Source organism: Lethenteron reissneri, chromosome 32 (genome assembly GCF_015708825.2).
Source record: "Lethenteron reissneri isolate LAM-NWPU_2019-01 chromosome 32, ASM1570882v1, whole genome shotgun sequence".
Lineage (NCBI taxonomy): Eukaryota > Metazoa > Chordata > Hyperoartia > Petromyzontiformes > Petromyzontidae > Lethenteron > Lethenteron reissneri.
Genome location: NC_083810.1, coordinates 4,805,758 through 4,819,844, shown reverse-complemented (window position 1 = coordinate 4,819,844; position 14,087 = coordinate 4,805,758). Strand labels below are relative to the sequence as shown.

The 14,087-nt window shown below is 49.7% G+C and overlaps 1 protein-coding gene across 3 annotated transcripts in view; it reads left to right on the top strand.

Moving 5' to 3' along the window:
- Nucleotides 1-14,087, top strand: part of LOC133349911 (TBC1 domain family member 9-like) — a 52,237-nt gene that overhangs the window by 22,003 nt on the left and 16,147 nt on the right. For all 3 annotated transcript variants that reach the window (XM_061563777.1, XM_061563776.1, XM_061563774.1), the window contains 9 exons: nucleotides 1,450-1,568; nucleotides 2,124-2,343; nucleotides 3,665-3,974; nucleotides 6,250-6,457; nucleotides 7,008-7,217; nucleotides 9,602-9,763; nucleotides 12,269-12,419; nucleotides 12,952-13,166; nucleotides 13,643-13,760. In XM_061563777.1, coding sequence (XP_061419761.1) covers nucleotides 1,450-1,568; nucleotides 2,124-2,343; nucleotides 3,665-3,974; nucleotides 6,250-6,457; nucleotides 7,008-7,217; nucleotides 9,602-9,763; nucleotides 12,269-12,419; nucleotides 12,952-13,166; nucleotides 13,643-13,760 — 1,713 coding nt within the window. The remainder of the gene's footprint in view (nucleotides 1-1,449; nucleotides 1,569-2,123; nucleotides 2,344-3,664; nucleotides 3,975-6,249; nucleotides 6,458-7,007; nucleotides 7,218-9,601; nucleotides 9,764-12,268; nucleotides 12,420-12,951; nucleotides 13,167-13,642; nucleotides 13,761-14,087) is intronic.

Genomic DNA, 14,087 nt, shown 5'->3' with positions numbered 1-14,087 from the left:
ATTAAGCAATGAAAAAATTAACCCGTAAAAACAAAGTTTTTCACTATAAATCCTTTATATGCGCGTTCAATGGGCCACAACCCAGCCCACATTGGTCTTTGAAACGGACGGCTAGAGTCCTCTCGTCCTCTGGCTTGAGATGGCTGCCACCTATGGGTCAGATGATTGCCTGCCACCATTAAGCAATTGGTAATTAAATATAAAAAAAAAATACCTAAAAAGTGTAAAATTTAGGAATTTTTTTTCACGATAATAAATTGTCACGCACAACGAGTATGTGTGCAAAATGTCAGCTCGATTGGATCACGGGAAGTGGGTTAAAAAACGACCGAAAGATTTGCACGGTCGTAAGCGCGCAAGCAAGCAAGCAAGTGAACTTAATATAAAGGATTTAAAAATAGCACTCGATTGTTTATAACTACTTTCAAGTTGACGGATGGGAAAACGGAATAGCGCTGGCTCACCACGGGGCTTACGGCGTGGTACCTGGCTACTTTTTGAACGTAAACCCCATGGTTTGCGAGCCAAATCCTTGGCAAGTTGCGTCGACAGACAGAGAAACAGACGGATAGACAAAAACAAATTCCATTGTGATGTTCACACAATGCACCGGGTACTCACTTCAGGTCGAATTGACAAAGAGGAAGGCCAAGGAGAAATACAAATGGTTGCTATTTTCATTTGCGTGCACACAACGACAAAGATCCCCTGTATAGGGAAGACACACTTTTTGGGGGAAATGCTGTTTGTGAACGCTGAATGAAGGCCGGCACGCCACTCGACGGGGTGGGTGGCCAGCACCACGCCCGGTCGCCTTCGTCTCCCTAGTGGCGATGTTTACATACTGCACCAGGTACTCAATTTGAGGCTGAGTTTAACCTCGGTGAGGGCCAGGACCAGTACAGATAATCGTCACTGGTGTTGGCTGTGAGCGGGAATTGAACTTTGGTGGGCGGTTTCGGAGCACAGCGTGCTAACCATTGCACTACTGCTCCCCCCCCCCCCCCCCCACATGCACGCATAGACAGATCCCCCCGTATAGCCTTAAGAGACTGTTGGGACAAGTGCTGTTAGCGAGCACCTATAAAGGCCGGCACAGCACACAAGGGGGTGGCTGGCCACAACCACGCTCGGCTACCTTTTTCTCCCCAGTGGAGATGTTTACACACCGCACCAGGTATTCATTTGAGGCTAAGTCGACCTAGGGTAGGCCCAGAATCACTTCAGATAATCATAACTGGTGTTGGCCGTGAGCGGGAATCAAACTCGGTTTGTAGGGTTCGCAGCGCAGTGCACGAACCACTGCACGACCGCTCGCCCTCTGCGCGCATACATTGTCACAGGCACACTCACGCACGCACGCACACACAGGGGATTCGCTTTTCGTTCTGTCATGTGGCCTTGAGAGGGTGACGACAGCGGCGCGTGGCGGCGTGCATGTGAGCGCAGGCACGAGCAAGGAGGAGGTAGAAGAGCACTGGCAGTGGCTGGAGGTCAACCTGCTGCACATCCTGCCCGTGTTTGAGAGCGACGGGGACATCACCGACTTTGTCCTTGGGAAAATAAAGGTGTGTGGTGGCGTGCGTGTGGATTTGCGCGAGTGAGTGATCAGGGGTGTGGCGGTTATTTGTTTCCTACTACGTGAGTGGTCACAGTTATACATGGGATGAATATATTTCAATTTGGAGTTCTCTCAGCTAGCAGCGCACCCACCCTGTGTCAGAACATGGTCGCGGAAGATGACGTCACATTACTTCTTCTGAAGTCACTTTGGAAGGCCTCGTTTATTCACCCCCAGGGGATCTCTATTCAGTGTCATTGCCGCAAGTCAATAGTAATTTGTTATTTTTTTCAGAGCTGGAATAAGCTGTATTGAGTAAAAAAAAAAAATGTTTAATGAGCGATTTTTATATCTACTCGGCACATCATGAAGATATTACCCGGCAGTCCTACTTAACTGATATAACCAAGGAGACAATTTTGTAGTTGACAAACCTTTAACGTGGCCATGCCCAGCCATGAGGCTGCATTTACCGTAGCCTTACATTCAAATTAAATCTGGCTTCGCTTTGTTCCTCGCCAATCTGTGCGCCCCCCGCACACACAACAGTGTTGGCCGACAGGGGATAATTGCGGAGGAGATGAAGGGCGAGGGAGACGGTGCCGAGCGCACGCGCGGGGAGGCGCTCGTCCGCTTCCGCAAGTTCTTTGCGGCGCCCAGCACCGAGCTGCTCGTAGCCGCCGTGTCGTGCAGCTACTGGAAGGGACGCGTGCCGCGCCAGGGCTGGCTCTACCTCAGCGTCAACCACGCCTGCTTCTACTCCGTGCTGCTCGGCAAGGAAGGTGGGGCTTTGGCGGAGAGAGGGCCTAGCGATGCCGGCCCTCGTGCCCGGGGAGGGGCACACGGTCGCCGCTCGTTGCAGAGGCTTGTTGGTTGGAGCCGAGCAGGCTGCTTTGGTTATTACTGCGGGTGTAATAGCCGTGATAATACTGTGCGCCGTCCGCTCCCACAGTGGACGTTTAAATATCCCTTGACATCATTTGCAAGAGGAGGCCATTGTGTGTCAGCGTCCCAAATTTTCCAAACTTGAAAATTACTTTATTGGGATTGAACGTCGCAAAAATCGCCCTCTACTGGCAGGCTTATGCCCCAGGTCACTAGCAAATTAGACATTCCTGGTCTCTTGAGTTCTCACCTAGTTTAATGAATAAACTTGGACGTGAATCTTGGTGCTTATTCTATCAATTATTGTTTCAACGCTGGCCCACGTGGAGCGGTGATTGGAGTGTTCGTCATCATTACCCCATCTTGCCTTAGTTCCTCCGTCGTTAATAAACGAGTACCACTTGGTGGGAAATCAACAATGGTTGTCATGTGGAGATTCTGGTCATTCATGGGGAATGTGAAATTTCCACTGTTGGCTTCAGGTCACAAAGGAGATGAGCGCCACGACAAGGCTTCCTTTTTCTCATCACTATAATTCTGCTGGCACCGTTAACCTAATTGTGACATTAGAATGTAATTTTCTTGTAATGTGCCAAAGTACTCAGTATTTGATTCTCAGGTACAAGAATCGATGTGTGTTTCAGAAGAGGAAGAATCGGGTTTTACTCTGAACTGCTGCGCATTGTTCAGGCCATGATTCACTCCTGGCAATTTTCAAGCAATCTTTGATGGCAAATGTCACCAGCGACACATTAACCATAAGCGGCCATGGCAATTGGAGGCCAATAGAATTGAGTGACAGAGTTCTTTCTTGCCAATGCAGAGAGGACTTCGTTCGAAAGTGTGGCTTAAAAGTTATTGGTCAACAGATTGGACATTAGTCTTTGGCTCAAATTAATTTTCTCAGAGGCCCACCATGGCCCACTATGGCCCACCATGACCCATCACACCACTGACTTGAGGTCGCCATTTCATAGCTAAACAGGGTCTGACGTCAGGCAGTCATGTGACCTCGTGTGTGTGATCCAACTTCCCACGAGGGCGAAACTGATCAGAGTTACTTAGATAATTGGGCAATTCGGCATTTAAAGATCGCAAATGCTGCGGCAACCGTTGCCATCGGCGATTTCCGGCTCCGATCGCACTCTTAAAACCTTCCCCGGTGGATCAAGGCCGTTGACATTGCCCCCTCGGCGCGTGTTTGTATCTGCGCCACAGCCAAGCTTGCGATCCCGTGGGTGGACGTGGTGCGTCTGGAGAAGAAAGGCTCTGCCCCATTCCCGGAGGCCGTCGTGCTGGCGACGCGGCACGTGCAGCACAACTTCTCAATGTTCCTCAACGTGGCCGAGACGCACGTGCTCATGGAGCGGCTGGCCGACGCCGCCGTGCGCCGCCTGCTCGACGGGGAGCGCGTGGAGCTGGGGGACGACGAGCGCGACGATGCGCCAGCAACGTCTCCAGCAGCGGCGCCGTCAGGTGCCGTCGGCGACAGCCCCGGCAAGCGCGGCGGGGCCACGGCGCTAAAACGGTGCCTGAACTAAACAATACTCGCTCAGCCACTCACTCATCCAGATGTAATGACAGCGTTACACCTGCTGACATGACAATGTGACACCTGCTGGTCTGGGAAGGGATTCACGGGTACGGGCACAGAGGTAACAGCCAATCAGGGAAGGAGGCGTATCTGGGGCAAAGGTAACAGGTGGGGTTAGCCGAGATGCTCCAGGAACCTGCTCGAAGGTTTCACGAGAGGGCGTGGCCGGAGGCGGGGCTTAGCCACGCCTGGGGGGATATAAGGGGGAGCGCACCCGGAGCTCGGGGCTCGTGGGGTCCTGGCTGTGCCGCTGTTCACCGGCATCTCTTTCCGTCGTCCGGCAACGTGGAAGATCTCCTGCATGAGTTCCATCGCCGTCATCGTTACACCGCCAGCCAGCGGCGGAGACGAGGGCGAGAGGACCTCGCCGAGTCATCGGCTGTGCATGTAGCCAGTAGAGGTGTTATTGCCGAGAGTTATATTCGGTGAGAGGAAGAACCAGTGTTGGCCTGTGTTGTGCCCAGTGTGAGAATAAAGAAGTGCCCTCGAAACGACGTTTCGTAGAAGTCACTCATTACACATACACTCATCCACCCACTGACCCTGCCACCCACCCACTAACTCATTCATCCACCCACTCACTCATCCATACTCACCCACCCACCCAGCCACTAAACCTGCCACCCACGAACTCAGCCACCCACCCACCCACTCACTCACCCAGCTACTCATCCACTCATTCACCCACCCACTCATTCACCCACCCACTCATTCACCCACCCACTCATTCACCTACCCACTTATTCACCCACGCACTCACCCAGCCACTCACCTCACCCAACCACCCACCTTACCCACGCATATACCCACATACTCACCTACCCACCCTCACTTTCCCACCCACTCACCCATCCACTAAACTAAAACTATAAATTGTCTTTATTTGACCAGGTAAAGTCTGCTCAGCTATTATCTCTTTTTCAGAAGCGACCTGGCTATCACAAGTGATAGCTCAACAAAGTGGCTTATCATCACGTGGATATTTATAGCAGACAAATCCTCTAAACGCACGTTGATTCTAAATGTGGAGGGGAAAACCGGAGAACCCAGAAAAAAATCCTCGTGACCACGGGGAGAACATGCAAACCTCAAATATACAACAGGCATCATCAGGGTCATGATCGAGCCCACGACCTCTTGCTTACCAGAAGAGGGAGATAACATTGCCACCACGGCGCCCCTTCTCGCCTGCTACGAGCACCCCCATGCATCAACCCACCACACATGTGGCAGCTGTCGCTGGCGACTTGGGCATGCTGTCATGGATTGGGCAGTGTTCACATTTGTCTTGGCCGTGTCAGCATTGATTGAGCAGTTTCACCATTCACTTTGCAGGGTCACATTTGGCGATGTTAACCGGTTACATGGCAGTATTCACTTTAAACATGGGAATTTTATCATTCATCGGGCAGTGTCAGTGGTAGCATCATCAAAGGCAGTGTTCACATGGATGTGGCGATTTTCGCTTTTCGCACGGCAATATTCGCCGCTGTACAAAATCATTTCTGAGCACTTTTTATTGATCCATAGGCAGTCCATAGATAATTATCATTGGAGAATTTGTCATTGTGATTCGGCATAACGAATGTTCAACTCTGCACACATTCGCACGTGGACATCTTCACACCACGTGCCTGCAGCGGTACGAGGAACTATCAACAAATCCGTGGCCCACAGGAGTGGTGTACTCCAGTGGAATGTAAATCACAGGCTATTCATTCACCGCATGTATGTAATGACAGTATATGTAGTAAACATGCTCGTAGAGGTACGCTTATATTGCGCGATTTTTTTTTTTTTACAGCAGACGTCCGCTAACTCATTGATGTCATATCCAGAATTGCACAATTCAGAATGGAATAGCCATTTGTGGGATTCGACCACCAGTCCCGGTGGTATCATGCAGTACTAATTATGCACAATTAACCGCACCTCTGTGTCTCCGCACTTCTTCTGATGCTGAGTAATTGGGTCACGACTTAAATCCATGCTCCGGCAGCTTTGGGCTGCACGACGCTCTGAAAGTGATTAATTTGTGTCCTGGCTGGCAGCGAAGCCTTAAGTGTACGAATTGGCTCCGCTCCAGTCGCGATTCGTTAAGCCTGTGCTCCTTGCAGCGAGACTTAACCCCGTGTGTGTTTTCGCCGGTGGCGGTTTCGAGGGCCAAGCCTCCCGCTGTAACGTCGTCCATCTGTTCTCGCGCGTGCAGTGAGCTGATCGGCCGGGCGCAGAGCGCTCGCTTCAGGGCGCAGTTCCGCCTCCCGCGGTCGGAGCGGCTGGAGGTGGAGGGCGACTGCACCGTGTGGCTGCCCTCGGACAAGTCTCACGTGTCCGGCCGCCTGCACGCTTCGCAGAGCTACATCTGCTTCGCCAGCCGCGACGACAGCGTCTGCACCATCGTCGTGCCTTTCCTGGAGGCGAGTGATGTCACGGCTGCCCGCTCGGCTCGCTCACTCGGTTGTTCACTCGTACCCTCGTGCGTCAAGGGATTATTAATTCGCTCGCACATTTGCCAATTCGTCTACTCATTCACCTCCTCTCCCATCCCCCCCCCCCAATTATTCCCTCACTAGCTGAAAATGCCCACTTACTCGCTTGTCATCCTGTAGGGCAGTGACCTTCATTGCAAGGCCCACAGGCCACTGGCCACCTCTGGTGGCCTTTAGTATGGCCCCACTAACGTGCGGCCCCCAACAATACACAAATGTTGCTATGGCCGCTCGCACGTGAAACACTCCGTTGAAAGGAATTGACCAAAAACACCGATTCAAGAGCCCCCTGAAAAAGTCTTGACACCGATTGAGGCTTTTTCGTATTCGTAAATGACTTCATCATTTTCAAGTTTCGGGGGTTCTAATTGCATTGCCCCACTTAGGCTAGTCATTGCAAGTGCGGTGGCTCATCGAAACTGCGAAAGGGGGTTGACGTTTTAACTCGCGTTATGACGGCGGGGCGGGTGGTGCGCAGGTGGTCGTCATAGAGGCCGCCACCAGCTCCAGCGTGCTGCCCAACGCGCTGGCTGTGAGCACGCAGAACCGCCTTACATTCCTGTTCGCTCACGTGCGTGAGCGCGACTCGCTGCTGCTGCACCTGCGGCAGGCGCTCGTGCGAGCCCGGCTGCGGAGCGTCGTGCGTGAGCGCTGCGACGACGACGACCACTGCAAAGCCGTCTGGGAGGTGAGTGCCGTTGCTACCGCTGATGTCGCCACCGCTGATACCGCCACTGCTGATGCCGCCACCGCTGATGCTGCCACCGTTGCTTCGCGGTTTCTGTACAGTCTGTTCTCATTTCACGCAATAGTTGCGTTCCTGAAGAACGCCGCGTTATAATAAATAATCTATGATAAAACACTGTCCGCGATAACACGTGAGATGCGTGTGCATGCTGAACAATGCCTGAGGCGCGTGGGTGGCTTCTAGCAGCATTCATCAGCATCCCGCCTTGTGTGTACGGCTCCACTGAGGCAGCCGACATAGTTCTGTTAATGCAAATGGCGCGATATCCAATTTGCATCCGCGTTATGTGTTCTCTAAATACATTCATTGCGTTTTATCCAATTCGCGTTAGGAAAACACGCGGCAGTATAGGAGAACAGACTCTGTATATGTTGAGCTTCTTTCACACGTACGTAGCCAACCGTGCCAATCGCAAGTGTGGGGGAAAGACACCGAACCTAAACACAAAAATCAAGCGATGGATCCGGCGCCGCAGAGTCGAATTTCAGGAGACTGTTACTTGAATAATTCAAGGGCCCTTGCCTGTGAGCGTACGTCGATTTACCCAGCGTTGGTTCAGGCACAACCTGACTCTGCTGATGAGACACTTGAGTGTCAAATAGCAGTGCGGCGTTTGCTTGTGTTGAACCAATGCTGCTGAAATTAGGGCTGATGGAATGTAAAAAAAAAATAACAACGTTTCATTAAAGGGGCAGGAGGCGCATTGTCAACCCTTTTGTTGTGTTATTTAGAATTCAAGGAGTCACCGTCGCTCTGGAATAAAGCCTGTTAGAGCACTGGATCTGCACGGATGAAATTGGCTCCTCAGGTTTAGCAAGTTCATGTTCTCATCCCAGTGACTGAACGAAACAAATCCCGAAATAACATTTGTTGTTTTTTTGTTTACACACAGACTAAAGGTTTTGCTTTGTTAACAAGGCACATAATCAGAACCTTTGATTATCCTGGTGAAATCCGATGAGCTATGAAGCTCTTTTTCACAGATGTCCAATCGGAGCTGGTCATAAAATTATAACAATGAAAACGAAAGGAGTTCAAAGTATTGTAAATGTAAGCAAATCACTATGAATAAATAACCTTATAACTCTACTTTTTATTTTACCAGGTAAAGCCCACTGAGCAATTAGTTATATTTGAAAAGCGATGTGGCCACAAATGATACCTCAACTCAGTGGCTTATCACGAGAAATTGATAGCGGCTGAATAATGAAAGAGACCTGGCAAGTAATTTTGGGATGTCACCTGTTTGCGAATATTCTAAAACATGGTATGCGGCGTTTCTTTTTCCTATCAAGGGACCAAATCAATACATGGGACACAGCGTGGGCTGCCCAAAAGTGCTACTCTGTTTATTGAACCCAGAGGGATTAAGTGTTGAGTCAACCCCCTCCAACTGGTGTTTGAACTCGCATCCTTCCAATTGGGAGTCGTACCGTTATCTTCCAACGAAACTCCCAACTGCTCTATTGACATGATGCAGTGATGTGGATGAAAGTGAGTTCAATCTGGTGTTAGTGAGAAAAAAATTCACTTGGCCTGTACTTTAACCCACCAGCATGAATCTACCATATGTATACTGTGCTCCTGTTTTATGGCTGAGTGGGTAGAGGCTGTGAAACCCATGGTGAAATTTGTTAGTCTAACCCCATGCCGAAAGATTTCTGTTCCAGTGCGCTCACAAATGACCTTTTATCATCAGTTACAAAACACCGCAAGCTACTTCTCGCCAGGATACAATGCCAATAGGATTTGGCCACAGTTTGAGCCGTATCTAGCTCAAACTTGTGGGATCTGACAGAAGGAACTAAGCCGTAGCCAGGTGTAGTATCAGTCATGTTTTTGGCCTGGATGACATTTGTATCTTGACTTGATGATGGCTCACTAACCATATTGATAAAGTTGGAAGTTCCCCTATCTGTGAATTTGTAAACTGACTCGCAGTCCCCAGGGAACCTGTTGGTGAGATGTTAACTACCTCGCCTGGTATACAGGAGGTTGTGAGTTCGATTCCGACATTGACGCCTGCTGTATATTTGGAGTTTGCATGTTCTCCCTGTGGTTGCGTGGATTTTTCTCTGGGTCCTCCGGAGTTTCCCTCCACATTTAGAATCAACATGTGTTTGGAGTATTTGCTGCTATAAATTTGCACGTGATAAGCCACATCGTTTGGGCTCTCGTTTGTGGCCCAAGTTGCTCCTGACAAAGAGCTACATTGCTCAGTGGGCCTTGCCTAGTAAAGTAAAATTAGTTTAGTTTAAAGTCCGTCTCGTGCGGTGTCTTCCGCGATCGAATCTTACTGCCGTCCTGCTTGAAATATCCGATAGGTAATTCCGTGCGAGAGCGACAGCGACAGCCGCGACGAGGAGGCGGGAGGGCCCGAGCCACGTGGGTCCGAGAAAACCAATGGCGCCGTGAGCTTCACAGGGACACAGCCGCTCCTGAACGTCTTCTATCAAGGTGGCTTCGAGGAGCCCAACATAAAACTGGTACGCAATCTCTGCTTTGAAATGGGAAAGTTGCTCGCAAGAAGATGGCGATGTTAACTCGCTCGCCTGGTAAACGGGAGTTTGTGCATTCCATTCTGACCCTGACGCCTGCTGTATATTTGGAGTGTGCATCTTCTTCCTGTGAGCTCGTGGATTTTTCTCCGGGTTCTCCGGTTTTTCCCTCCATATTTAGAAACATGTGTTTAGGATATTTGGCTCCTCTAAATTTCCACGTGATAAGCCCCTTAGTTGAGTTATAATTTGTTGCAAGGTCGCTTCTGAAAAAGAGCTATATAGCTCAGCACTCCGTTGAAATAAAAATAGTTGAGTGTATAGTTTACTAATACGACATCTCGGCTTGCAACACAACATGCAACACAACATGCAATGCAAGCATTGTCTTCTATTATTGATCACCGCGGGATAGCACGAGAGAGCACAGCGACTTACAGAACAAAACAGTATGGGTGGAACACGATATCAAGGACCACGAGTGGAATTGAGTGCTTGTTTGAGAAGACGTTACGTCATTTAGATGTTTGTATTCTCTTTGCCAAAAGCAATATTTTCTTTCTCTACAGTTTGTAGTTGCAGAACGACAGGCAGCCTAGATAACTGAAATTACAGAAGTGGCTCTGGTTGCTGTGGCATTGCTTTCTGTGAACTGGCAACCGATAAGGACGTGCAGCTCGTCATGCCGTGCCCCATTAGTTGATAAGCACGTCCTGCCAATGCCAAAGTGATGTAATTACGCTGGTGTCTAATGGTTAGGCGAGATGAGAGAATTTTAATGAAATATACCAACAGTGCTGATGTTGAATTATTACCTCCAAGTCCCCCCACAATTGTCTGCAATGTTAAGTTTTCATGGCACAGGTTTAACTAATGGACATATTAGTGTCTTGGCTTTCAATGTGTCCAGTGCATACTCCGTGGGACAATCAATTGGCAGGGTGTAGCTTATCTTTGTCGGTGTGTTCTAATCAGGAGATTTTTACCGATAATCAAAAGTGGTTTGCCTAATGGAGAAGTGGCCGCAGGCGGACATAAGTGAAATATTCACCACCATTTGTTTCGGCAACAAAAACACAGAAACTTGGCCCACACTGCAACCTACCTAAGATGGATCAAGTAAGAGGCTTCCAGAGCCAAGCTTCGTGAGGCTATGAAAAGGAATGTTCCAACGTGCAGTGAGTGAGTTTGGCTGCATGCTGCACGGATTGAGATGAGTTTTCAAAGTGTGTAGACCATCATTTCAAAGAACGAGGAATGTGTTGGTTGCTGTCGTAGAGGCACGGAAGTAACTGCTGAAGTGATGAGAGAATGGTTTCCGTGACAATCTCAGGTCGATGTGTCATCTGGCTCATCTTCATAGGCAGCCTTGAGCCAGTGGCATACATCGCACATTCCCTTCATAATTTTTACACGGTCTTCGCACAGGACATGAGGGGTGCCACGGTGGTGAGCTGTTAACTACCTCGCCTGGTATGTAGGAGGTTGTGGGTTCGATCCCGACCCTGTCACCTGCTGCTGTATATTTGAAGTTTGCATGTTCTCCCCGTGGCCGCGTGGATTTTTCTCCGGCTCCTCAGGTTTTTCCCTCCACATTTAGAAACATGCGTTTGTGAGTATTTGGCTGCTATAAATTGTCACTTCATTGAGCTTTCATTTGTGGCCAGGACACTTCTGAAAAAGAGGTATCTAGCTCCGTGGGCCTTACCTCGTAAAGTAAACAAGTATTAAAGCTTAGTTTATAAACTCGGCACAGCGTGATTGCACGTTTCAGTGACACAGGAGGGATAATGGGCGGAGGAAACCACCCGACCAAGATTTGCATCTCACAAATTTTCGACCCTGGGTCAGCACGGTTGTAACAAGTGCTCCGGGAATAACAATGTAGTGGATTGGTGTGGATTTTCTGTCTTGTGGAACTCCCTGCCCTAACCGTCACTCAATAAACAAATGAATTATTATCTTTATAATGAACAATTTACTGCACAGGACTCTCTACACAGCCTCAACAAGCACATTTATAGATGTACGTGTTATGAACTGCTGACGCGCTCGAAAAAGACAATTAAGTCAATATATATCCATTTAAAGAAGTTACCAATGTAAATCTAATTAATTCAAAATGACGATAAAAGTAATATTTAACTGGCGTTTTAAGATTTGCCACTCTTGCGATTCGCTGTGTTTTTCAGGGCTCTGGATTGCGATTTGATTCAATAATCGATATATTTTTTTTACATTACAGCGAATTTGGAGCATCAAATTGACAAATTGATGCACCTTTTGCAAATCTATTGCATAGAATGTGTATAAGAAATAAAATGGGGAGGGATATTTCTTTAATGTGCTTATCAAGCTTCCACTGATAGTGATGAGATTTACATGAATGACGCCGTGCAAAAAAAAAAAAAACCGTAATTTTTATTTGATATAAGACTCCCCGGTCATCAAAACCGGTTGACGCCTCAGAGTTTGGCGCGGTGCCTTTTGCAGTCGAAGGAGGTGTCAAAGGAGGAGATGTGGCGGAAGCACTTCCAGCAGTTTGGCCGCGCGACGTGCATGTACGTGACGGAGCACACACGCCACCTCGTCATGCAGGGCATCCCCGTGCGTCTCCGCCGAGAGCTCTGGCTGCTCTTCTCAGGTGCGACGCACGCGACCACTGCCAGCTACGCGGACGAACATGAAGCGGACTGATTTTTTTTTTTTGCGAGGCTGTGGCTCTTCTTCAGAGAGAGCGGTGGCCATTATACTAGGCCAGCGTTTTTAGGCCACTGCCGGCGATGTTCGACCGCTCCGTTATCTTGTTTTTACGTGCGCACGTCGCCAACGAGAGTGAAGTGTTGCTTTTAAACCGTCAGGCGACTTCCGGTCATCCTCCCAGCGGCTTTTGAAAAGCCATCGAACAAAGACGGTCACTGCATCGCACACTTTCAGATGCGCTTCTGCGGCCGTCTGGAACGTGTGCTTCCTTCCGATATTAGGAAACCACTGGAGCTATGCACTTTTAAATCATCTAGATTGAAAGCTTATTTCTTTAGAACTGCTTTTTATGTTTAGCATTTTGTCCTTCTCCCGCCCCTCCGATCAGCACAGTTGGCTACGTACGGCGCGAAAGAAGTTCAACATAAATTCAACATACTTTGCGCGCGTTGCGATTTGTGGGGACCGCGTAGGGGCGGTGCACGACATGGGCACGAATCCCGGGCATTACGCGGAGCTGGTGGAGCGCTCGCTGGGCCGCGCCAGCATCGCCACGGAGGAGATTGAGCGCGACCTCCACCGCTCGCTGCCCGAGCACCCGGCCTTCCAGCACCCGCTGGGCATCGACGCCCTGCGCCGCGTGCTCACGGCCTACGCGCACCGCAACCCGCGCATCGGATACTGCCAGGCGAGCCCCAGCTGTAGTCATGCATACGGATGCGCTCGTACGTTTGCACGCGTACGCACTAGCTCTCACGCGTGCGCACGCGATCGTGAGAGCACGAGGCAGCAGCGCCACTCGTAAATGCCACCTGCACGCAGACTGTGGCGTGCCTTCATTTTAGGACCTGGAGCGATCAATCGATTAAAATATATTTTTACATTTACGATACAGGCATCGAATTGTGTGTGCAAGAATCGATTATTTATATTACAGGCTACAACACAACCATGGTGACCTGTGCATGTAACCGCCATGCACAAACTAGGAGGTCCCTCATGTAACGCACATCGCTAAGTAAATGTACTGCGTCCCATTAATCAGATGAGCACTCTAACCTATCGTGCATTGCGTACGGTTGCAAGCGAATGTTCTGGCAGTTGCCATCCTGCCGACCAATGAGACGACAAATGACGCCGGCATCATCGCTCGTTCTTCTGCAGGCCATGAACATTGTGACGTCAGCTCTGCTCATCTTTGCGAGTGAGGAGGAGGCTTTCTGGCTGCTGGTGGCTCTGTGTGAGCGGCTGCTGCCGGACTACTACAACAACCGCGTGGTCGGTGAGCGCTGCATGCCGTGTCCATGTCGGGTTGGAGCGAGCGGATCAAATGGGCAACCGCTTGGCCTGGAAAAGTGTAAGGGACGGCAGAATGATAGAGGTTGCCAGAACCGGCACTAACGGTGGACAACTAGGGTGGCTGAGTTGGTGGACGAAAATGAGATCCATTTTATCACGAACTCCCGTGCTTCCATTGGTCAGGAACTAAGCATGTTTGCAGAGGTGGCTGTAAAGCTATTCTGTACGTCTTGTCTTGACTGTCAGAATCGCCATTTGTGGCTGTTTCACACGTTAACTTACACCTACGTGTGTGATCATTAGATAGACA